At 39.3% G+C, this 27,118-nt stretch overlaps 1 protein-coding gene across 13 annotated transcripts in view; it reads right to left on the bottom strand.

Moving 5' to 3' along the window:
- The window catches only part of LOC131686237 (AP-1 complex subunit gamma-1), a 78,673-nt gene extending 52,837 nt beyond the window's left edge, over window positions 1-25,836 (bottom strand). For 5 of the 13 annotated variants that reach the window (XM_058970484.1, XM_058970493.1, XM_058970496.1 and 2 more), the window contains exons 1-2: window positions 25,612-25,835; window positions 22,781-23,166 (exon numbers count right to left, since the gene is read on the bottom strand). In XM_058970484.1, the coding sequence (XP_058826467.1) occupies window positions 22,781-22,800 (20 nt within the window). In that variant the 5' untranslated portion in view covers window positions 22,801-23,166; window positions 25,612-25,835. The other 8 variants (XM_058970494.1, XM_058970485.1, XM_058970486.1 and 5 more) reach the window with 8 other exon arrangements.
- Between the last annotated feature and the right edge of the window lie 1,282 nt (window positions 25,837-27,118).

Below are 27,118 nucleotides of genomic sequence, written 5' to 3'. Positions count from 1 at the left end.
TGGATTTTACTGAACGTACTTTTAATTTTATAGGTGAAATTCATTTTTTTACTGTAACTCGAAAACTGTTCTACTGTAAATTTTTTGGACCACATTTTTGGATTCAGCACACGATTTTACATTGAAAATGACCACCAGCTTATTTAGTTCAGAAATGCTGTAAACTAGTGTTATATGTTAACGTCGCATGTATGTAACTTCGCGTGTATAAATTCGTTTAAAAAACCGTGTAACCCCTTGCATATTTGTGTGGATCTTTGAATGTTCGCGCGAATCGCGGTTTCGAGTCTACGGTTCAGATCTGGAAGGGAAGAAGTTTCTCCATATTACTAGAGTTCCATGGCGCCCTGAGATATCTTATGTATAAGCGCTTGTTTTTTGGACGTAGTTTAAAAATATAGACCTGGGCTCCTAAAACCAAAGGCATGGGCTTACGCACGTGACCGATTCATAAGTGTGGGAACGGGCGTTAGTATCATCGCACTTGAGACCGCATTTATATAATCGAAACAGCTAACACATTGACTTGATCACTGGAGCGTTTTTATGTATGCAAGATCGGGCACGGATGATCCAGATTTTATATTCGCATGCGTTGCCAGATTTATATCATCGCAATAGGCAGAAGCGTTTTTATGTTAACGTATTGCGTCACATGGTCGTTTTTATGTCGCGTATGCTAGCGTGTGCTTCAATTTCTTATATGGTCGAATAGCAGTTTGCCTATTCGCGTGGGCTTTCGAATGTTCATACGAGTTCAAATAAAGGAATAAAGCGAGTTCGCCCATCTGGCTGGGCTCTCCAACTGTAGCGCACTTAGACTTGTTGTCTAGTCGTCGCTGTTGCGCTATCTTATGACAAACGCCATTTTGTGATAAATTGAGTTAGATATGCCAAATCACTTGTCAACAAAATCTCTACAAAGTGGCGTTTTCAGAATTTTGACATTTTGCGTGGTTACTAGATAGATATAGCGAGAAACGCGCTAAGAATTTTTTAATTTTTTGCTTCAAATGACTGTGTCTGGGGATTGGCTCAAATTATCTTGATGTATAAGATGTTTTCATGTGTAAAACTATCTGAGAAACACAATGGAATAATCATTTTCAAAACAAAAATACATTAATTGTGAGATACATGTTGTTTAGCTTAGCTTAGTTGACCGCCCGTGAGTTTCCCGTGTTTGATCAAAGACTGTTGAAATTGCATATTGAACCAATTGTATGATACTTGGGAGTAGTATATCATACTCAACGTGCACCCTAGAGTGACAGAAAAAAAATGACCCCCACTGGCCCACACCTGAGTCGATTCCTAGTCCCACCAGGAGTGTCTGCTCCAAATTTGAGCCAAATCGAACAAGTCTAGCTACCGGACCAACGTGCTTGAAGTTTGTATGGGATTTTTCGACAATTTACATGGAGAAAACCCTCTTGCTCACATTTTCGCCGCTAGGTGGCACTGTATACATCAGATTATCACCAAAAGTGAAACTTAAAAAGATAATTTTATTATCTAACACTTTGTTGAAGACTGCAAAGCGATCCGACTCCAATAGGAGAAGTTATTAAACTTTTAACGAAGTGATGTCTGAGTCAGTTTTGCATGGGGCCTAGCAGTGCATGATAGTGTATCAGTACTAGGTTCTAACAAACTAAACATTTTTATGGAATAATGGTTAGATTTAGCTGAATAGTATGTTCGGAAGAATTGTAGTACATAATACGAGTTATGTTTTGGTTAGAAAATTGTAGTTCCAGATCTGACCGCATAGATGGCGCCAACACTAACTTTTCAACGAAGAGAGATAGAAATTAGGTGTCTTCTACAAAGTTGTAGAACAAGAATATTGCAGTAATTCTTCCAAACATCTCGATATTCTATCTCTCTCCGTTGAAAAGTTAGTGTTGGCGCCATCTATGCGGTCACAGATTGAACTAAAATTTTCTAACCAAAACATAACTCTTAGTATGTACTGCAATTCTTCCGAACATACTATTCAGCTAAATCTAACCATTATTCCATAAAAATGTTTAGTTTGTTAGAACCTAGTACTGATACACTATCATGCACTGCTAGGCCCCATGCAAAACTGACTCAGACATCACTTCGTTAAAAGTTTAATAACTTTTTCTATTGGAGTCGGATCGCTTTGCAGTCTTCAACAAAGTTGTAGATAATAAAATTATCTTTTTAGGTTTCACTTTTGGTGATAATCTGATGTATACAGTGCCACCTAGCGGCGAAAATGTGAGCAAGAGGGTTTTCTCCATGTAAATTGTCGAAAAATCCCATACAAACTTCAAGCACGTTGGTCCGGTAGCTAGACTTGTCCGATTCGCTTCAAATTTGGAGCAAGTACTCCTGGTGGGACTAGGAATCGACTCAGGGGTGGGCCGATTGAGTTTTCAAAAATTCATTATTTTTCTGGGCAGTCTAGTGCACCCTAAAGGGACTAAGATTATAATATGATCAATAACGTAGATGGCTACGCCCATGCAGATCAATGTTGGGATGGGGAGGAATGTTAGTTCAACACTTGTGACTATTATGACCGAGGAATTCTTTGCATCATCCACAACTGTCGCAGGATAGGATTGGTGTTAGTAGATAGAGATTAATCAGGATATATCTTGATAGTTATTGTGATTTTGTTAAGTACTCACGCGCGTTCTTTTCATTTTAGATCAAAGTTTTCAGGTGTGCGACCTAAAAGGATAAAGCCGCGTGGAATATAATAGAGGTCTTTTCATCTATAGACAATATGATCTTAGCAGTATGTACGAAGTCGCTCGCGATTAATTGCCAAAAATTCGAAAGAGCAGCCGGTCATCGGAAGTATTGCGTCTTACTAACACTTCAATAATTATTTCCAAAGTTTGCAGTACAAAGAAAGCGTACAAAAAGTGTAAAATATATCCCAAATGAACGTGAAGAAATTCACTGCGACATGTTAATGACAAGTTGGCATCTCCACTCTCCTTATCGGACACGTTTCCATAATTGGATTAAATGCTAAATTACAAGCGACATGTTTAATATGCGTAATAAATATAATAAACACGACGACAAGGGCTCTTGATCCATAGGCGGCCCAGAAGAAGAATGAATGGGAGAAGAGCAATACTAGCAAAGACTGACTACCATATGAGCGGCTTAAACTTGAAAAAGTAATGCAGAGTACTGCACTGGATGATTTTGAAGAAAGGACCAGAAGTGCGATTTTACGAATTTTTAGCTTCTGATGGCCTTACATTTTCTAACCCAGTTAAGCACTGGAATGTTGAATTTTTTCCACTGTTTAGGAATGCAAAAGTAGTACAGAGCTAGTGTCAGACCTCACGAAGTCACTTCGTCGCTGTTGTGCTATCTTATGACAAACGCCATTTTGGGGTAAACAGAGTTAGATATGCCACATAACGTGTCTAAAAAAATTCTACAAAGTGGCGTTTTCAGAATTTTGATATTCTGCTTGATTACTGAGATATAGCAAAAAACATGATGAGAAATTTTGATTTTTTTGTTTCAAATGACTGTTTCTGGGGATTAACTCAAGGTATTTTGATATATAAGATGTTTTTATGTGTAAAACTATCTAAAGAACACAATGGCATAATTACTTTCAAAACAAAATTACACGAATTGTTAGAAAAATGTAGTTTAAGTTTTAAACTGGAAATATAGCATATTTGGCAACACTGTAACCAAAAATAACTATTTTTGCTAGATTCTCTGACTCATTTCCTTCAAAATGCATCTCACCGATTGTTTATAGGCCAAATTAAACCAAAGATATTAATAAAAGTTAATAATTAATTTTTTTTCTATGAAAAATTTACAAATTTTGTCATCTATACACACCTATGACACGTGTGAGTGCGACTTTTGTTTACATTTATAGTCAAAACTCGCAACATAGTCAACCGATCTTCATCATATTTAAGAGATTAATTAAGAATAGATGCAAGCATCAATTGTCTTCTTTGAATTGTTTATACCATTTATAAGTTTCAAGATATTCAATCTCAAACTTTAAAAATCGTTTTTCTCGAAATAAGTTAAATGGCGCTTGTCATAAGATAGCACAACAGCGACGACTTAGGTCAATACGGATTTGTCGGTAGACGGTTCCAGATTTTATGAAAAAATACCTAATTTGACACATCTACAGATCGCTTGCAACTGTAGAACTGTTTGTGCAATCCGACAGCTTCATCTTAAGCCAATTCAAAAAAATTTCCTAAATTAAAGTTTTTTTTTAAAACGATTTTTAAACCAAAGTTTTAGAAGTTATACCTTGGCGTGGAAGAGCCAGTATATTAATATATGCTATTACATAGTGTAGAATTAGACTTCACCGTTTACGGCTATTATACAACCGCCCGAAAGAAACCTAAAACGTTGATACACAATCGGGAATAGCGAATCAGAAAAGGTGACTATATGTCAATGATTCACTAAATACAGAATGGATAAAGGCTTTGATGCAAAACCTAAAGGTCCGTCCAGGTTAAGTATTCGGTACGGAGCAATACCTTGACCTAGGAACTCCTAGCATGTTGTTAGTCGTCTCTCACGACATGGGAGATGTTCCCAGAGGTTCTATTCTTGGCTGAAATAGTGCCAAAAGATTTCAGCCCGCACCACACGGGTCGAATTGTGAGAAAAATGCTGTTTAAGTTTTAACTGGGAATATAGAATATTTGGCAACACTGTAACCAAAAATAACTATTTTTTTCAGATTCCCTTACTCATTTGCTTATAAATGCATCTCACCGATTATTTATGGACCAAATGAAGCTAAAAATATGAGTAAAAAATGATAATTGATGATTTTTTCTATGGAATATTTGTCACGTGATATCACGTTGATAAATTCGTAAGTACTAACATGTTGAACTATTCGTCGGGACGTTTATATAGTTGCATAATCGTGGGCATAAATATACATGAATGGTCGCGTTTTTTACTAGGTTTGTATTATCGCGAAAGTCTCGAGTGTTTGTAAGTTACAGTGAGCGTTCCTTTAATTTTGTGTATACTAATGCGTGTAGTCGTTTTCAGATTCCCGTGTGCTTTAGAATGTCGCCATGAAAGAAACAGCAAAAGAAAAAATACACTTCACTTATTAAAAACTTTTTAACGATTTCTTCCGTTTAATTCCACTATTTTTTTCTTTACACTTTTTCAGATATTCATTCAGTAAAGGTTAGATGAACATACGACCACAATATATTAGAGAACGACATTAGATATTCTAATAATCATGTGCAGAACAGTAAAAAAATAATTGAAATGAAAAATGGGAAAGGCAAAAACACTAATAGCTGGTTTGGTTTACATGGTGAAAGTAGAAAATATGCTGCATGCCATTTTCTAAAGGCTTATTGGGCCCCTCTCAACCTGCTCCGGTATCGCTTTCGAGGCGTATTGTAACCAACATCTTAAAGCAACTTTCTGCTTCGTTCTGAAAAGCTACAATTTTGCTCAATGGAATATAAATGACTAATTATCCAGCTGACACTTTATATAAAGAAGAAACCAGTATTATTTGATGATAATTAATTCACTAAGTTTATTCAAACTGATCATGTTCGACGACATGTGTCAAGTCGTTCTGCGAAGCAAATGTTTCTGCTTTGCTAACGTTTCTGAACATAATCAGTACCGCATGACGTAGATGGTGGAATTGCACAGATGTCACTTTTGCTAAGTTCACCTTAAACAATAGCTCCACATCAAGAATTGCTCGTGTTACAGGACCGTATCGGAAAACAAACTAGCCACATTGTCAAATCAGGTATTATTTGTTTGACCAGACATTAATTTCCATTTTAAAATGATTAATTCGGTATTTTTTCATTCTTTTTTGAGTTGACTTACTGGGGGCTGTAGAGCTAGGGTCTCGGTAAGGGTCCTCGTCAGAATCACTCACTATAATTGCAGACGAGACAGGAAATGTTACCAAGGGGCCATCCATAAATGACGTAGCATTATATGGGGGAGGGGGAGTTTTGTATTTTGTGATGATGTGTGACGACAGGGAGGTAGGGGGTCATGTCATGCTACGTAGCTTTTTTAAAGGGCAAAAATGTCACGACAATCTTATCCGTTTCATCTAACATCGTTTTTAATTCATTTTTTATTTTTTACGGTGACAAGGGAGAGGGTTACCGTCAAGCTACGTAATTACCAGGGGATATTTAGAGGTTTGTGATGAAATGCTACGATGGGGGAGGGGGGTGTTTAAAATCATTCAAAAAATGCTACGTCATTTATGGATCCCCCCTAAAACACTGCTCAAAGCTAAATGCAGCGGGCCGTGATTCTGAACGTAATGTCCAATATACGGCTCAGATTTGCGCGGTCGTAGAGACTTCACGATCGCGGGTATCATCACGAAGGGCTCGAGCGTTTGTACGTTAACGTGTTTGATCGCGTGGGCGTTCATATTTTGCATGTGCTAGCGTGAATGTAACTTCAAGTGTATAAATTCGATTTTATAACCGTGTGTCCATTCGCATATTCGCGTGGATGATGGCGCACGGGCCGTGAATCTGATACCAAATTTTACACATACATATCACTAGACTTCTCGGTCACCATGGAACGTGTTGTCTAGTGAATATAATTCATTTCTTTTATTGGTCCAATTGAAGGTAGATGTGCGTGGATGATCGCGAAGGGCTCGAGCGTTTGTTTTTGCGTGCATAAATTCGATTTTTTAATCAAGTGGCTATTCGTGTATTCGCGTGAATTCTTAAATGATTGTGCGCGGACTGTGAATCTGATACTTACTTTCCGGTTAAATTGCCATGGAATGAATGAAAGTGAATATGAGCGTCATTTTGTATCCAGCAGAAGGTATGGACCTAGACCTCTAAGACCAAAGGTAAACATTTCCGGACGTGACGGTTGCGTTATCGCGCGTACATTGGCATTTGTATGTTCCCGCTTGAGACCGCGTTTATAAGTTTATTAGTGCAATATTATCGGGCTGTTTTCATGTGAGACCGCGGGCTTTAGTGCGCGTGGATGATAGCGGATGCCTTAGGCGTTTGTATGTTAACGTGCTGAATGCTAGAAGCGAGTAAGATTTTCCATATCACTAGGGTTGCCGGTCATGTCGCCTTGGGACGCGTTGTTTAGTGGATATGAGCGTCATTTTTTTATTGGTTCAAGGTATGGATCTATGCAACTAAAGCCGAGGGTTTGACCAATTTACGATCGTGAGAACACATGTGTTTGTAGGTCCGCGCTTGATGACCGTGTTTATGAGTTTATAAGTGCTAAAACGTTTACTTAATCACCGGGATCTTTTCATGTTTACGAGATCGCGGGCGTAGTTGTGCGTACTCGAAGCTCAAGCGTTTGTATGTTAACGTGTTTGCCGCGTCTGATAGCTTCGCGTGGATGAAATCGATTTCATAACGGGCCATTCGCATATTAGTGGTTGTTCTTGAAAGATAGCTCAGACCGTGAATCTGATTAATTTTCAGTGTGCCTGAACCTGAACTAGAAGAGAGTTTTCCCATAATCCTAGAGTTCCCAGGAAGGTCGCCACGGAACGTGTTTTCTAGTTGAACAAGACATTTTTATTGGTCCAACTGAAGGCATCAGTATAGGCTGCTAGGACCGAAGATAGGGATCTCCGGATGTGACCGATTCATGATCGGGCGCTGGGTTAAGCTTGAGACTTTTTGTGTTATAAGTGCTAAAACGTTCTTATAATTACCGGGGTCTTTTAATGTTGGCGAGATCGAGAGCATAAGTATGCGTGGAGGATTGTAATTGCATGTTCGCTTTTGTGATCAGGTTTGTGTTATTGCGAAGACCTCGAGCGTTTGTACGTTTGAAATTAGAGAAATTGTGAGTGTAGTCGAGAGAATATGCAATTGATTGTGTTAGTGAATGTTAGTATGAATCTAATTTTAAATATGGTAAAACAAACATGCAGAATAAAGACAAAAATGCAATGAGATTAAATAGAAGCGTAAAAATTTACCGATATACAAACTAATAGATGTATAACAAAAACAGACTAATGAAGTAGAAAAAAAGAACACACGCAACATACATTCAAACTACTCGAACTCGTCTAAATTCATCAAATGTTATATATTTACAATTAACGACAATTGCATTTTACTAGAATTTTGTGATATTATGCTGAACGGGAATGGGAGATTCACGTGCGTCGGTAGATTAAGGTTCAACTGAGAAAGCCTTAATAAGCGACCTTCTTGGAAAACGAGAAGAGCAGTTTTTTTCTCAAAGCGTTGGGAAAATCTTCGTAAAAATGATTCAATGTATTCGGAGCATTTTTAGAGTTTAACTGATTCATATTCATATAGATTTTTCCAATGATTTGAGACACAATTTGCTTTTTTTTTGCTTTCCAAGATGTCGACTGTTCTAAGCTTTCTCAGTTGAACCTTAATCGTACCCTAATTAAAAATAAATCGAATCTAATGCTCGAATTTAACACCGGAAGTGACCGAATCCTAAGAGGGAAAAATGGACGAGCAATAATAAATTACCCACTATTCTATCACGTACGCCAGTTCTGCATCCATTCCCTGATCCACTAGCACATGGCAATTTTACACTTGTACAAAAAACTAAAATTATTACTACACTCACACTGATAGACTTCTACTTTTATATTTCTTTAAAGGTTGATCGTTACTTTGGGCAGGTGCAAAGTTTAAAAAAAACACAAAACATAAAAAAGGCCCATAAGCCCTCTCGGTCTTCTCGATGCACCACTATCGAGGCATCATGCAATAACCACCTTAAAGCAATTGTCTGGCAGAGGTTCTTTAAAACTGATGCGCGAGATATACTTGATGATGTTTGCAATACCGTCAAATCCATCAACCTAGTGGAGCGGTTTTCTCGGTAAGTATTTTTTCGTAAAAATATTTAAAAATTATGTATACACACCGAAGTTTTCGATTATAATTTTAATGTCAATTTGAATTTTGAAGTTTCCTATTCCAAATATACCCAGTTAGAATAGATCCTTTTCGTGGAAGAATAAAAAGGCGTCAAAAATTTGCTTAATCCCATGTCAAACGACTCACCATTGCGCCATCTTTACGCCGACATTTTGCTTGGATCTTACAGTAGGTCGTGAATTGAAATTCGTTCCCCTTTCGTAATCGCAATACGCCTAGCAATCGATACAATATTCTTCCAGATTACTTTCCCCTATCCTAGTTTGGTGGTACGTACCGTACGTTGCAGGTCTCAATAGCCAGTCATGGTATGTTCAGGTTCCGATCACGGAAGGCTTGAAATTATGACGTACACTAAGAATCGGCTGTGAAATTTATCAAAGTTGAAATCGCAAAATCTGCAACGACATTGCAGTACCAAAACTTTGGGTATTGCTTATCAGATTATCCATCTTTTCAGTTTTAAATGCCGTGGAGTTCAATGTAAATGTTTTTTTATAAATATTTTAATATTAAATTTATATATTTTAAAATATTTAAATGTAACAAATTTACGTAGAAGAATAATCAATATGTCGTGGCCAATTAATGTTTTGGATATAAGATTAAGCCACTCGATATGGATCTGTATACAGTGAAGACCCGTTTCTATCAGCCCCTTGGTGAATTTTAGGCTGACAAAACAGGGACATTGACAAAATCGGGACATATATTTTTCTCTCTTTTTAAGACTTCGAAGCTCTTGAAATATTCTTTTTTAGTCCCTAGATATATTCTGTTTATTTAGTTTAAATGTCCCTTAAGGGCGTCTGACAGAGCAAAACTAAAAAAAAATTAAAATTTTATTTTTGCATATTTTGGATCCCTAAGATAAGAAAAATATTCTCAAGAAAGGATTAACTCGAATTCAACATGGTTCGTCTGCTAGAGCCCATCAAACTACCAACTATCAATTGTCATATGAAGCTGACAAAATCGGGTGAAAAAGCTGATAAAATCGGGTGTAGACAAAATCGGGGGCTGATAAATTCGGGTCTTCACTGTATCTACAATAATTATTCTAAAGCTCCTCTGTGTATTTGAGAGCCCAACTTTGTTTACTTTTCGTGTTCCGTTAATAACATATGCTAGTAAAAGCTAGTCTTTTGATGTACACTAGAATCAATGAAAATGTTTATAATGGTGCCTTAATAAACAAAAGAGAAAATAAAGAAAGGCTCTCATTTGTACGTAGGATCTTCCGAAAAGTATTGTAAACATATTCTGAAAATGGTGTAACAATGAGTACAACAGCACAGAAACGTACAAGCTGTTAACACAAATAAATATGAAATCAATCCTAATCTGAGCATGGTTTAGCATATTCTCGGCTTCTTGAATATGTTTTCATAGAACACGGTATACCGAGCATAAGCTGTGGAAGAAAAACCGTCCATGCATTCTAGATATTGTACTACACCACAAAAGGTAGCAGTGCGCCCATCCTCCCACACCCTTTAGTACAATATGCAGAAGGCCTAGTAGTCAGTAGATGTACGACACCGATAATACCACACAGCCATCGTACACACCCAGAACTCACGTGTTATAGGTCATAGCACTGCTCGTACGTTCTAGCAGAACATTCATACGTTATACATATACAAATACTCACAGCTCAGGTCGACGGGGTTTGGGTCCGATGTCACTTCATTTTGATTTAGCATTGTGCTCCTCCTCCTCCTTTCTCCCTTGGGGACACTTTTAGCGCTAGTGGGAAACTTCCAGCGAAGCCGCCGTCCCGTCAAAGTGTGAGGTATTCGACTTGTCATCCAACCGCAAATATGCAAGTGGAATGGTGCTGGTCGTACTCAAGTCAGGTTTAGCGGCGATGGGATGTTAATGAAATTACCGTTAGCTGGGGTAAATTTGAGCTAAATTTGTTGAGAATGATTTTCACAGATTTTTTTACCTATATTACTTGCTCTGACTAATTTTTTTTCTGACAGTTTCATAGAAGTGGAATATACCAACTTACTTGGTATGAAATAGCCCTATTTGCCGGAATGTTTACCATGATGGATGACGAGAGGCTCGAACGTGTGCCTTTTTATCAACAAATATCCCTATACAAAGAGTAGGATACAGGCGACGGTTTAGTGACTTTTGTGCAATCGAAGTATGAATCACAACCATCATCGTTATTACTGGCATCGCTTCTGTGATTGACCATTCAGTCACGCAATGTGGGAATGATAATGGATCGCACACGTTTTTCGCAAAATATTTGTCCAGGGTAGGATAGCTGTCATTGAGAAAAAGGTGCGGTGATTTCTGATGGTAATTTATGTTTCGATTATGGTAACATCTCCACTAAAACAAACAAAATGAGTAAAAAACTTGAATCTTGAGATCACAGTTAGGCGTGTAAGCGACGAAACAATCGTCAACCGGTGGGACCGGACTGCCAGAGACCTTGAATGTGCGCCATTATATAATTGACGCTAATTGATCTGCTGTGATTTGTTGATACGAGTAAACCGTCTCGTTACACTAGTGGCTCTTTTTTACTGTTCGATGTGATGATTTTGAGTCGTAATAATCATCGTTAACGACATTTTTCAAGCGGTGCTACGAGAGACAGAAATAGACAAAAGTTTGGGTGAGTGTTGGACTGGTGCATTCGAAAAACAAAACGCCATAAATTAAGGCGCACCAACTGTACTCAAACCTGAAAGATAATATAACATTTTGATTTATTATCATTTGATAAAAGGTGAGTTGCTTTTGATAATAGTAAAACCAACTTCGTAAAAATTTAGCAGGCAGAGGACAGACAAACAAACCACAAAACTTGTAGGTCAATTTCTCGACTAACTCGTGATTAGGGTATAAAAGGTAACAGCCAACAAACGATTTGAGGAAAAATTTCGGACGAGCCGAGCTCTGAACTCAGCTGTAACAGAAGATAAAAGTTATCTATTCTATCTGCGGATTCAATCTATACCCTGTTAGTAAAGGAACATCTAGAATTTTCGCTGTAAGAGATTTGGCAGCTTTCCGAACCTTCCTATAAATTACTCGAGATATTCGTATGGAATATCAACGGAATAATTACGTTACGTGGAACTGCATCCTGACATACGGTGCATGGAGTTAAAATCTGACCATTCGAAATTATTTTATCAGTTAATGGAGCCCAACTGGCGATATTGTCATCTAGAAATAAGACTCATCTATCTGGCTTAGTAAAAGATGCGCGCCATTTCTGACGTCATCTTGTCATTCTAAGTGTAGCATGCCAAGGACAAATCGGTACAAAACTCTTATTCCTTCAAACGCCTATATTTTGCTCCGCGTTGCCTAAGTTCAGCTACAATCAAGTTGATCCACAATGTCTCGCTACTTACAGCCTAGACCACGAAGACTCAGCAAATCATATTCAATCTAATCGATCCTCCTTGCCTACTACTGCTCTTTTCTTTTCATATCTGTAGGATCAATTTCAAGAAACATTTTTATCAAGCTTTCGTCTAGCATTCTGACGACATGCCCAGCCCACTATAGTCTCTCGCTATGGGTCCTTAGCTGATCCGTGATATATTCGTGACCCGTATACCATTTCCCAAAACACAGATGGCTAATTTAAGTCATGATGTGATACTCTTGCGTGTGTGGTAAGGAACGAGATCTTCTGTGACGTTGGGCGCAAGTGTTCATACCACCAAAACAAGACGAGGTATTTACCCTGTGACAAATCATGGATATATTTTGAGAATACAACTTGTCGACTGTTTATGAATGTGGATCAGTTTCTTGTTGCAAAGAACCAGGTAGTCCCAGCAGCGAGTTAAAGGCCACGAGTTATCATCCAGCAGCATAAACGCGTCTATTCTCACATTTGACGGGAACTACGTCAGCTAACCACAGCCAAGAAACTTGGATCATCCATACTGAGCGGTTCAAAAATGTGCGTGTGATTGTGGAGTCACACCTCCGCGGATTTCTGTCGATTAACTTTCGAATCTCACGAAGATTTGCGATGTTATCCATGTACAGAGCCTACGCTTACCACAACAAGAGATGTTTTGTTTAATTATAGAGGTTTTAAACCGTGGAGTCCTTCTTTTCACGTTAGGAAAATCTCTAACCTTTTGTGCCGGGTTGAGGATTGAACCCAGGTGAGCTGAGTACAAAGCATTTGACTTGCCAACTATGCTATACTCGCCCCTGAAAACAAAAGCTGATCGGCGTGCCGGAGCATAAGACCGCGTTCTTGATTTCTAACATCCAGAGCCCAAATTCTGTAAAACTGTGAAGTCGCACAGCAGAAGTAAAGTCTGAGACATAACCGGGGTGAAATAAAATGCACTTTACCCTTTTATTTCGAAAGCAGCAAATTATTACTCTTCTGAAAGCTTGTATTACAGTCAGGGAAATTCAGACGTAATAATCACTACAAGAATCACAATTTTTTTTACTTCGTTTATTTGACACGGCTCATAGCGGTAGCTTAACGGAGCCGTGGATCTTTTATATGTTTACAATACATGTAAAAATAAAAATCCAAACTAGAATTATTGTAGTATTATTGGATCTCGCGCGCGCAACTTTATATTGCGAGCGGAGACCTTCTTTCGCGAAGTCTGTTGGCAAACAACGTCAGGGGGGTCATTAAATTCTCTCTTGTTTTTCACGTCCCGGTCGAAGCTGGCTTGGTGTCCGGGATCAGATGTTCTCCCCTGCTTCTTGCACTTATTGTTGATCAGTGTAAATCCGTCGTCATTGTTACTATATTCGTTGCCGATGTTGCTTACAGTTGCTTTTGGGGCGCTGGATGCTTCTTTTGTGGTTGTCATTATCATCTGTGCAACTGCTGCCACAAATTTAGCCACCGTTTGTGGTTCAGGTATTGGTATTGAAAACTCTGTTTTGGGTTGGTTTGCCGTAGATGAGTTGGCAGTCGGTTGAGATGCGTCTTCCTCTTCCGCGCAAGGTTGTCCATGATGAGCTGTCTGATTACAATACTTGCACGTAGGAGTTTGTCCCTCATGGGTGCATAGCGTAGTTTGCACAATTGTAGTTCCGTGAGTTTTGAGTTTTATTGTTAAGTAGGAGGGTATAGGCCTTTCAACCCGCATCCTCACTATAAAAAACGCCGTTAGGAGTACCCGGGAAGAAGTTTCTCCAAGTATCAGGTGTAACGGATTCTACTTCTGCGTATTGCGACATGCATTTTGCAATTGTCTCAGGAGGGGTACGAGGTGATAGGTCATATAACCATGTCCATAAAGTTAGCACTACCACTTTCGAAAAAGTGAAGTATGACACATGGATTAATTATCGCTTAATTGTCGTAAATTAGTTGTGAAATCCAAAAATTTGTCGCATTTGTTTTTTTAAAAATTTGGTATAGTAGTGCTAACTTTACAGTAAAGTTAGCACTACCAACCTAGAAAACCGTATATTTCTAAAGTTCAAGTACTTTAATCATACCTAAAAATTTGTCGTAAATTAGTTGTGAAGAGAAAATAAATGTCGTACTTGTTTTTTAAAAATTTAGTATAGTAGTGCTAACTTTACAGTAAAGGTAGCACTACCACCCTAGAAAACTGCATTTTTCAAAAGTTCAAGTAATTCAATCACACGTAAACATTTGTCGTAAATTAGTTGTGAAGAGAAAATAAATGTCGCACTTGTTTTTTTTTAAAATTGGTATATTAGTGCTAACTTTACTGTAAAGTTAGCACTACAATACCAATTTTTTTTAAAAAAACATGTGCGACATTTATTTTCTCTTCACAACTAATTTACGACAAATTTTTAGGTGTGATTAAAGTACTTGAACTTTGGAAAAATGCAGTTTTCTAGGGTGGTAGTGCTAACTTTACAGTAAAGTTAGCATTACTATACCATTTTTTTTCGAGAGTTGTCCTACTGGAGCTGTAGAGCTAGGTTCTCGGAAGGGCTCCCCGGCAGAATCACATACTACAATTTGCAGACGAGACAGGCAATGTCGCCCAATAAAACACTGCATTAGGCCAATTGTAGCGGGCCGTGATTCTGAATGTGATATTTATTGTACGGTTCAGGTATGTGCGGACGTAGGGACTCGCGATCGCATGTATCATCGCGAAGGGTTCGAGCATTTGTACGTTAACGTGTTCGATCGCGTGTGCGTTTGTATGTCGCGTGTGCTAACGTGTATGTAACCTCGCGTATATAAAATCTATTTTATAACCGTGTGCATTTCGCATATTCGCGTGTGTTCTTTGGATAATCGTGCGCGGACCGTGAATCTAATACTTTATATTTGGTGTACGGCTCAGATGCTAAATGAAAGTGAGATCTTCCATATAACGAGTTCCCGGTGATGTCGCCGTAGAGCGTGTGGTCTAGTGGATATGAGCTTTATTTTTTTGATTGGTCCAACTGAATGTATGGACCTAAATTACTAGAATGAAGGCTAAAGATTTCCGGACGTGACCGATTCATGATCGCGCGCGTTTGCGGATTCGCGTTCGTAACTTCGTAAGTGCTAAAACGTTCACATAATTACCGGAGTGTCATCAAGTTTGCGCGATAGCGGGCATAGGTGTGCGTAGATGATCGCAAAGGGCTTAAGCGTTCGTATGTTGACGTGTTTGTCGCGTGTGCTCGCGTGTATGTGACTTCGCGTGTATAAATTCGATTTTGAAACCCTGCGGCCATTCATATATTCGCGGACCGTCATTCTGATATTTAGTTTGGTGTACGGATTACATTCTGACAGGGAGTGAGTTATCACATATCACTAGAGTTCCCGGTCATGTCACCATGGAACGTTTTGTCTAGTGGATATGGGAGCAATTTTTTTTTAATTCTTCTATTTTATTTATTTTTTTTTTAAATTAACATGGACCTAGACTGTTGGTACCGAGGATAGAGACTTCCGGACGATTCCGATTCATGATGGCGCGAACGCGGGAGTTTGTAGATTAACGCTTGGGATCGCGTTGGTAAGTTTATGAGCGCTGAGACGTTAACCTTGTCACCGAGGTATAATCATGCTTGCGAGTTGGTGGGCGTAGGTTGTTTAGAAAATCGCGAGGGGTTCTAACGTTTGTACGCTAACGTGATTTTCTAACATATTTGCGTGTGTTGTGTGTTCTTGAATGGTCGCGCGAACCGTGAGTCTGATATTAAATTTTCGCTGTGTGGCCAGAATTCTGGCAGAGAGTGGGATCCCTTATATCGATAAGCTTCCCGGTTATGTCGCCATGAGACGTGCCGCCGAATAGGTATGAGTGTATTTGCCCAATTGGTCCAGCTGAAGGCATGAACCCAGGCTTCTGGGATCAAGGGTAGACCTCCGGACGTGACCGATTCGTAATCGCGCGCGCGAGGGCATTTTTGTAGGTTCCCGCTTGAGACCGCGTTTGAGAATGTGTGAGTGTTAAGATGTTGGCTATCACCATCTTTGCTGACCCAGCTGAAGGCGAGAGTAGAATGGCAGTATAGGATTCGAAAAGAAGAGATAAAAGACAATATATGAGAGACGCAATAGATAAAACAGGTACAAGATACAGCTAAAGTTATGATCATAACATGAAAGACATACATTAGTAATTCAAACACTACTAATACTTGAATACCCAACCACCACTTATAGCACATCCTTTCTCAATTATCTATTTGTTACTAGCTGATTGTTGTTTATGAGCGGGTGAATAGAAGAAAGATAAAGAACAGAAAAAAGGCTCCTATCAGCCCTCCCGGCCTCCTCGATACACCACTATCGAGGCGTATTGTAATCAACATCTTGAAGCGGGCTTCTTATATAAATAAAATCTTGCGTCATAATGATTGGTGGATTATTGACATAAGAACTAATTAACCTCTAGTAGTAGCACTTGGTGCAAATAGAAACCAAAAAGAGCGAAGGGTCCTTATATATAGATAATTCTATTTAGTCTATTGTGGCCTGATGATGTTTACAATACCGTCAATCCTCCTGCGAGAGGGATAAAGAAATAGATATTAATAGATAATAGAATAGATAAGATAATAGATAACACAGAAATAGATATTACATGCATCTAAACTACTTTTAGGTGTTTGGTGATGTGGTTCACGTGGATTGGATTTCTTCAAAAACTACGTGTTTCAGTTTGTTAAGTTGATCTAGTTTTTTTTTTTTTTTTTTTTTATCCCTTTATGGGCAGCTAGGGCCGAGGGTGGTGGCTAACAGGTTTCATACATCCTTGACCTGACGGACAAAGCTATGGTGCCTTGAACACAGGCAACGCAGATTCAAGGCCATCATTGAAATGATAAGTTCTGCGTTTGAGATGTACTTCCCCCGGTTGCCAGACGTATGTATGTATGAATCTAATGTTCAGTCCTGGGTGGTGTATGCGTGGAAGGTGTGGTTTTTAGCGTTCGAGTCCAGGAGTGCATATCTGTCTGGGTTAGCGTGGGCGTTTACTAATTGTGTAATAGTGTGATCGCTAAAGGCTCGAGCATATGAATGCCAGCGTGTCTCCAACTTTGCGCGCATAAATCCGATTTTAGATCCGTGTTGCCATTCGCACATTCACGTGTATTCTCGAACGATCGCGCGCGGACCGTGAATCTAATAATCAATCTCCAGTGTATGGTAGAGAAACGTGTTGTCCAGTGAATCGGTCCAACTGAAGGCATGAGTCTAGGCTGATCGAGAGTAGAGAATTCCGAACGTAGCCAGTCTATGATCGCGCGAGTGGTGGGTTAATGCTTGAGACCGCGGTTGTAAAGTTATAGGTGCTGAAAAGTTCACTTAAGTAAAGGGGTGTTGGCGAAATTGCGAGCGTAGGTGTGTGTGGATGATTGAAATTGTAATGTAAGTTCGCGTTTTTGACCAGGTTTGTGTTATCGCGAAAGTTAGCGGCGTTTGGACGATTTGGATGTGAATGTATATGGGAGAATATGCAATTGACTGTGCTTATGAATATCAGTATGAACCCAACTCAAGATACAGTAATAAAAGGAAAAATAACATGCCGAATGTTTCTTTTTTTAGGTCAATAACCGTGCATTGAAGAATGCTTAAAAACTCTGAACTAGGCCCCATCGAGTCCAGTCTGTCCGTCTCGTCCTGTCGTGTCTGGGGTTTCCAGGTTACATGCATTCACCAGATGAGACTAGCTTATGTCAGCTTACTTGTGCACTGGTTTCGTAGAATCGAGGCGATCATCGAAATGATAGATCCTACGAGTGAATGCACTTGGCCCAGTCACCTGTCAAGCTTTTGTGTATTTGTGTGTGTTGAGATATGTGTGGAGCCTGTAAATAATATTTTAATACGAATAATATTTTATACTTCAAAACAAGAAATGTGTAATACACTACTTGCAGTTTGTTGATCGTTCCTACTTATCTGATTCCATCGAGTATGAGAATACATCTCCATTGTTCCAAAACCCGGCGACGTCCGATGGCAGAGAAGAATCATTGTGGGCAGCAATGTTGCTCTTCTTGGATGTGTGAGCTCGAAAAGGTCATCACAAGAATATAAACGCATGAGACCGAAAATAAATAAAAAAAAAATAAAGAGAAGAGTTAGTACTGTTATTGAGTATTAATAATATGCCGATTTTTTTCGAGAGTTGTCCTACTGGAACTGTAGAGCTAATTGATTTAATTAAGGCATGGACCTAGACTTCTGGAATCGAGGATAGAGACCTCCGGACGCGAACGACTCATGAATGCGCGAGTGCGGGGGACTGTAGGTTCACGTTTGAGACCGCGTTTGAGTGATTACAAGTGCTGAGACGTTCACATTATCACCGGGATGTTATAATGTCTGGAAGAGCGCGAGTATAGGTTGCGTGGATGGTCGCGAAGGGCTCATTTTTATATTTGTTTGTCGCGTGTATGTGACTTTGCATTCGATTTTTATGTAGTTTCGCGCGAACACGGGCATTTGGAGGTTCAGTCTCGAGACCGGGATTGTTAATTTATAAGTGCTAAACCGTTCACTTAGTCACCAGGGTGTTATACTTTTTACGAGATCGTGGGTGTGGTCGTGCGTGGATGATCGCGAAGGACTCGAGCGTTTGTATGTGGACGTTTTTGTCGCGTGTGCTAGTATGTAACTTCGCGTGGACACACCATTTTTATAAGCGTGCGGCCATTCGCATGTTCGCGCATTCTTCAACGATCGCACGTGGACGTCTTGTCTAGTTTTTATTTCTATTGGTCCAACTAAAGGCATGAATTTGAGCTACTATGATCAAGGGCGGAGACTTCCGGACGCGACCGATTCATGATTGCGCGAGCTTAGGTTCTTAGGTTCCAACGTTCACCTAATCAATCGGGGTGTTCGAATATTGGCGAGATCGCGGGCGTTCGTATTTGTGACCAGGTTTGTGTTATCGCGTAGGCCACGTTTGTACGTTTGGAATGAGGTGCCTGCAGAGAGAATTGGGCCCTAAACCCACATTGTATATTATTTGACCATGGCAGTGGATAATAAAGGTCGCCAAGTTAAGTACTAAAATTGATCACAATGTAGCTTAACTAAAAAGAAAATAATCGTATCCCAAGTTTATGTGATATCATCACTGTAATACTGCTTTGGTGGAAAAGCCCCCGGACCACATCAAGGTACAGTATCATGCCGAGGGAGTTTGTTAAGTTGATCTAGTTGAGCATTAACTAGTGGCTGAACAGTATGTTTAAGAGAAGGTTCCATCCATAAGAGATTGTCATCTCTGTGTCTGAAAACAGCAAATCCGATTCGTTATAAACGAGTGTTACTCGCCATCTTCACGAGCCAGAGCGACAGAGCGATTTAGGAGATAAAAACACCCACCTTCAGTCTGATCATCTCTTGTAGATGACAGTCCATCGATCCGAATCGAATGACTCGATCACTATGCTCAAGATCAAATGAGTCCCCGAACAACCGAACCAGCATGTTCCCCCATTTGAAAGTAGAAACATCCATATCAGCCGCCCGCCAAAACGCTCGATCGAATGATTATTAGTCATGAGATTCAGAGATCAATGAACCAGCACTCGCTCGGATCTCCCACTCTTATCGACCAAGCAAGAGTACGCGCCCATTAGGCTCATCACCCAAGCCCAGGGCTGCACAAAGAAAAAAAAATTGCAAAATAATTACGTAAGAGCATATAAATTAGACGATATTGTTTTTGGTATACATGAGTAATGGAAAAGCAGAAGTACAACTAAAACAGACTAAACGATCACTAATAGGCTTCTACTTTTACATTTCTTTAATTAATTGGCGTGTGCACGATGACGAAGTGGACCGATAAATCGACACACAATAGCCCCCACTACGAGCCGTGTCCACCAATATCGCCATTAAGTTATGGAATAGTGTTTGAAAACATGACAAAGGTCTACGTCGACCCGCCAGTCAGCCACGCAAGAGCGCACAGGCTAGTGGTTGATCATTAGTTTGGCCAAAAATATTCAGAGTATAAAAAACACCAAACATGAAAAAGGCCCTTAAGCCCTCTCGGTCTCCTCGATGCACCACTATCGAATAACCATCTTAAAGGAATTGTCTGTCAGAGATCGTTTAAAATTGGTGCACGAAATAGGCTTCCTGATGTTTGCAATACCGTCAAACCCATCAACCTAGGGTAGGGATGTTTGAGTTGAATGACACGAAAATGGCGGAAAACATATTAAATTTAAAAATTAGCAAAAATTATTGCAAACTGTCATTTTCTCGTAGTTTCAGAGAAACATAGATGGAATAGATTACAGACCAGTAAAACAGGCCACATTTTAAATCTGTAGCAAAGATCATAGAGTAGGCAAGATTAAAAAACACAAGCCCATGTCATATACCGCAAGGATTGAAGTCTTCTCAATGCCAGGAGAAGTTTCACAATAACCCAAAGTAACCAGTATTGCAAGTTGAGTCACTGGTTGGAATGTTGAGCCACTTTACGTTTTGCTCTTTGTGGAAGTGCTGGAAACTCTCCGTTTGAGCATATTTTTTTTTCAAAACAAAAGACTGTTTGCTTCCTCGAGCTGTTATATTTGGCGGCCCTTCAAGAGAAAAAAGGCCTTCACGTGAAATCTAATCTGCCTATGGTTTTTTACTAGCAGTATCAAATGTCAGTATCAAATCCCTCAAGGAGATCGTGAGAGTTGAACTCTTCCTGGCCCACGAAAGCGTAATGCTTTGTCATGTAGAACAGTGCAGCTCTTTTTAATATTTCTGCAAAATAACAGCGTCTTGCAAAGAAACGATTCGGATTATCCGGGCGTTATTTGTACTTGTGCACTATGCATCATTGCTTATGCAAGAGTTATCCTAGTGATTCTCTGGGCACTTACCAGACCGGGCCTTATTACTACAAGGAACCTTGAAACAACCAATCCCGTGTTTCAGTAGATCCACACATGACAAGCTCGCATCGGTAACTACACCGTCGATCTCAACTTTGTCGGCAGGCTTGTAGATGCATAAAATACTTCTCGCCAGTAATGTCAATTGCTTTCTTTAGACAGGCTATCACAAATCTGAGATCAGACGATGTAAATGGCTTACTGAACTAACAGCCGCTAGTGCTCAAAGACGATTTCGCTGGCTTTTCAGAGCGACGTGCACTCAGTGCACTAGCGCGAGTGCCGGTAGGTTAAACAGGAAACCAAAATTTTCGATGACGAATCTTGTTCGATATCCAGATGAGTATGGGTTGAATTCCCTCATAAATCGTCCTCTCAGTAAACCGATCTGCACATACTGTCTCCCGGTGGTAAAACTGCCATCAACGCCGGCGTCGGTGGTAAAACATAATGATGAGTTATGTTCCACGCGATAGACTTGAGTGGAACGCCCATTCTTCACATTTTCTTCAAATCATATTCATATGAGCCTGCCTAGTCCTAGTTTCCCTTTAAATTTGTCTTGAATTTGAAACCAATAGCTAACAAAATCGATACAGTAGAACTATGCGGCAATTAAAATATATGTAAATGTCGAACGATGTATTGCGTGCGGCTAGTACCTAATAATATAGAAAAACGTTTATGGACTACAATCAAATACAAGGGCAAAATACTTTAACAGAGCGTATATCGCATTTGATGGCCCTGAGACTGATAGTCAAGCTAATAAGCATCTGACGTGAAATGCGTATTATACTTTTGCTCGAAAATTTAAGCGATGGCAGCTTTTGCCTTTAAAAATTATTGCTCTAAAGAATATTTAACGAAGTATTCACTACCAACTAGTTCTACGTAAACCCGCATTTCCAATCTCTGTATATGGTATGTAGTCTCAATCAGCATTATAAGTGTGCGGTGAAAAAAGCTATAAAATACCAGCATGGAAAGAAAGGTCCGACCGCTAATGAATTAGCCATCAACTATTAATGAAACACCCAACGAGGCAAGTGAACGAAATGAAGATGTACTCAGCGAATCAATTAAAAATGTTGAACGTAGAATGCATGATATAACTTGTTGGGTATTGAGCCTATTTTCGTCATATTTCTATTATATTTAACCTTTTGGTTAAAGCGGCGGTGATAATATTGTTACCGACTGATGCACAATTACATTTAAATAAATAAATTAATTAATCCATTGAAGACCAAGATATTTACAAAAACGAGTGTCGTTCTGACTAACATATATGCTTTAAAGAGCAAAATTACAACAACCCCCATTGGAAGAGATACGAGTCCAACTTCATGAATATGCCCGAAATATTATACACAGGCGCCCCTATGAAAGTGTACTAATAGAAGTAATTATTTTGCTTTCTCACTGAAACCTGCTTGCCAGCTGTAAAAAAAGATAGTGGGACAAAATTTGTGAAGAACACTTACCCATGATCGGAGGCATTCATCTTCAGCCAGTTGCTCCTATTCTGCTACGTCCGCACGTGATGGTCAATTGGTTTCCTTCGACCCTGGCTCCAATTGACTTGATACGTTGATTATAGCTACCACTCACTATCTACTTTCAAGAGGACCAAGCTACTATCATATAAATGACGCACGCACAACACGACACGGATGCTGATGATTTTTCACTGATTATCACTGCACTCCAGAATGAAACTTAATCGACATCGATAGATTTCAGTTCACCAAAATTTCTAAAACACAGGGTGGATTTGCTATCACTAGCCGTAAAGGGGGAACGTTCTCTAAGTTGAACTTAATGTTATTATCACTAGTAAACTGCGATGTTTATTCCATTAGTTGTAAACCTGAATCAGACAAATCTGAGTAATGAATTTTAAAAGGATTGCCAAGTAACAGATAATAGTTTTTGTTATATTGTACGGAATAACACGTCTAATATATGCAGGTAGCACACTAGCAAATACAAATATACAAATTTCTATTTGACACTAGTCTCATGCTAGTCATATGTTATAACACCGATTAAGAATGGCAACTTTAGTATTCTTTGTTCTTCTGCTCTACACGTTTCTGTCCAGCACTTCGAAGTAGGTATGTCGACGCACTATTGAATCACAGGAAGTGATCGTAGTATGCCTAGATATGCTCCGTCATTAGTATTGCATCCAGCCATGAAAAGTTCAGTAGTAAAGTAGAAAAGTAGCTGGAAACTAATACGCAAGTTTCCTACCTGGATCATACTGAAAAATATCTCGGAAGATGTTTAGCTGGAAGAACCAAAACGCAGTGATATCAAAGCATGAAGAAAACGAAACATTCAAAGCGGTTGAAGAGCAGAAAGCTGTACGGGCAAGGCTCTTCTGTTTACAATCAAATTGAAGCAGAATCGGCACGTACTATGTATTGAAAATTTCACTGGTCGACCCTGGAAAGTTACAAAACAACAAAGCAGTGTACGTGTAAGTGGTAATATGTATCTTTCATTTCACTTCAATTCACCGGGAATCAAGATACCGGAAATGTGGGTCGGAATGCTCCTGTCCCCTGGAAACTTTTTGTAACATGCTATCTACCTCAGTCATACTGAAATCCAATTTTAGATTTAGCGGCGTAAGAAGCTCATGGCAGAATATAGACTATATCTGTTCTACTATTCTACCGAGCTAACCGAGGGGACATCAATTCAGGATCAATTATTATGCAGATGGACAAAAAAGTGACACACCGAACAGGGATAAAATGATATTGGTAAGAGTCGACAACTGGAAGTCGACAACTAGAAGTGTATACTAAATAAGGCACAGTACCGTCGGACAATTAAACCTAGTTTGAAATCAGTAGCTTCGGGCACGTTGACTGATAGCGAAGAAATATGATCGGTGTGCCTACGTCAACAAAAGTGGTGACAAGCTTATTGGGGCCGTCTACGGGCCCAACTAGATGATTTTCTGTTGCAACAAATCGACAAAGATCAATTTTTGAAGCCACCATCGCAATCTATTTCTAATGAAGAATTTTTCGTGAAAACTTCCATAAGCTCAAAATAGAAATGGTAACTTCCGAATCGTAGCTTTTTCGTTCACGAAACTGTATCAGAACTGCTATTAGTTTATACCATTTTGACAGCATTTGGAGTTAGAACCTGACTCAGTTTTGTTTCAAGCAAAACGACATAAGTATCAAAAATCTGTTAGTTTACACTGTACATCAGATGAGCGTCCTTTGGTGAGATTCCGATGTTTACTAGCATTTTTCATCTAGAACCCCAGTCCACTCATTATTTCATATTTATATTAAATAACCAATATTCCACATTGCTGGTTTCACCAAAATCAAAATCCGAGGTCAATCTTTGAAAAAACCATCAATGACAAAACCTGCCCAAATCAGAAAGTGCCCCAATGTTTGCTCTTTTCATTGCCACTTGTGTAAAACAACAAACTGAAAAGCCTGAATTTTGACTTAAAAGAGCAAACAATATGTGGAGACGTATCGATATGCTTCAGCTTTCTCATCTCCGATAATGCCTACAACAGAGATGAATCTGATCGAAGCAGAGGTACTTTTGTTTACTTTCTCTCCAAATAAGGCTCCCAAATTAAACGTCGTTCTGCTCAAACCTTCCGCCTCCAGGCCACTGAACATACAGTGCAGATCATGTTTGACGTCACCGATCGACGTGAGTTCCGTTTGACGTAATCACTTCTAATTAGTGATTGGAAGCTACCAGCATAGGCAATCATTCGAATGGCTTCTTTCCGGACTCCTCCACGGTATAAACCAGACTATAATTACTTTTCAACACATTCTTGTTGATCTTTTTCTCCATCCTTTTTCTTCCGCGAGTTGAGTGTAACTTCTTGTTCCTGCCTTTGTCTGATCACAACCACTTCCGAACTGGGACACGACCACTCATAACTGGTTTTCCGCCCTGTCGTTTGTTGGGCAAACATCAAGAAGTAGCATTTGTTACGACAATCTTCACGAAAGTCTCGCTCCTATTTAACCAGTTAATGAATAACCCAGCTTCAAGCGGTTCCAGATCCGTAATTTTCAATAATCTTCCCACAACTCAAACAGCAGCTTGTCGTATTTTTCTTGCACTTTCCAACAACCTTCGATTATTTTCCTTCCACTTTACACGCTCGCTTAACTCTTTCGTCGAGTTTCGATTCTGGTGTCACTTTGCCACAACTTTAATAATGGGAAAAAGAACTTTTCTTTTCCTTCTCGCTCACTCGCACGCATAGCACCTCCAGCAGGCCCAAAAAACAAAATTTCCAACTTACAGTGCTCTGTTCCGACGGAATTTCGCCACGTCACGTACCCGGGACCAACGACCCAGCGGATGGGTGTACTATTACCACACCGGAACTAGCTCGCAGCGGACACGGTAGACGGGTTAAAAACGGTATCCAAGTATCTACTATTCGGTTCTACCAGTGCACAATGTGACACGACGAAAAATTTCCTCTGAAATGCGACCGCGATGACGGATGAAAAAACTGGTCGCTTTTACTCGCGGCCAAGATAACTTGCATATTATGCAGGTAGACGAAATGATTGCTCGTGATACAGGCGTACACAAACACACATGTAGAATAGCTACACAGTAAAAAAAATAGCTAGATGATATGAATCACATAAATATGATGACATTGTTCGTGATTTCCAAAGGAGACGCGACGATTATTTTTCGTCGCAGCAAGATTCTTAGCGCAATTTTGTGTAGAAACTTTATTGAAAATAAAACATACGAGAGCCTGAAACTTTAGAAGCACAGTTTTGAGTCAGTTTTATTCACAAATTGAGTTAAAGTAAATAATTAGCACACATTAAGGCTCAAGTTACCTCAAGGCTTGGTAGTGTGCGTAAGAAAAAATGTGTTCAGCTTTGCCACCAGATTATCCATTTAAACCTTTCCAAAACTCTAAAAAAAGAATATCAGTCGATTAATTAGATCATCACGATTCAATTCATGCAAAGTACCTGCTGGAAAAACTATCGGCTTAGCTGAATGGTGCTTTTGAAAAAGTGGCTGTGGTTTTTTCATTGCGCAGTTGTGTTGCGTACCCCAGTACGGTGTGGTAGTGAGACAAAAAAAAACAGTCACTTTTTCGAAAGCACCATTTAGCGAAACTGATAGTTTTTCCAGCAGCTATTTTGTAGAATTTGAATCGTTGTGATCTAATAAATCGGCTGATATTCTTCTTTTAGAGTTTTGAAAAGGTTTAAATGGATAATCCGGAGGCAAAGATGATCACAATTTTCCTACCCGTACTACCCAGCGTTTAAATCTAACACATGCTCAAAAAAGGTAACTTGAACCTTATATTTGGGTAATACATATTTTGCGACATTTTTTCAGACTTTATTATGAAAGCGCCGATTCAATTCGTCGCCTCAGAATGATTGAATGGCTCGTTTCCAATGAAACGTACAATATGAATCAAAATCAGAATCGAGCTTACTTTTTAAAAATTAACGCAATGACCTTGTTTTACCGAACATTTACTCAGGTTGATATTATAAAGAAAATAATATGACAAAATACTTTTCGAGCATCAATCGTCTACCAAATTGAAATGCATAGAAGTTAAGAGCTCGAGCCAGTGGCGGATTCAGGGGGAGGGAACTGGGAGTCCGGGCCTCCTCCGGATTTTTTTTGTTTGTTTAGAAATTTTAAAGTTTATATTACTTTAAAACTAAAAATCAACCAAATTTTACCAATAAAACTTATATCCAACAAATAAGATTATTAAGTATTACGAATTGTACAATGTTCATTTTTAAATC

Source organism: Topomyia yanbarensis, chromosome 2 (assembly GCF_030247195.1).
Source record: "Topomyia yanbarensis strain Yona2022 chromosome 2, ASM3024719v1, whole genome shotgun sequence".
Taxonomy (NCBI): Eukaryota; Metazoa; Arthropoda; class Insecta; order Diptera; family Culicidae; genus Topomyia; species Topomyia yanbarensis.
This window is presented reverse-complemented; position numbering and strand designations above follow the sequence as displayed.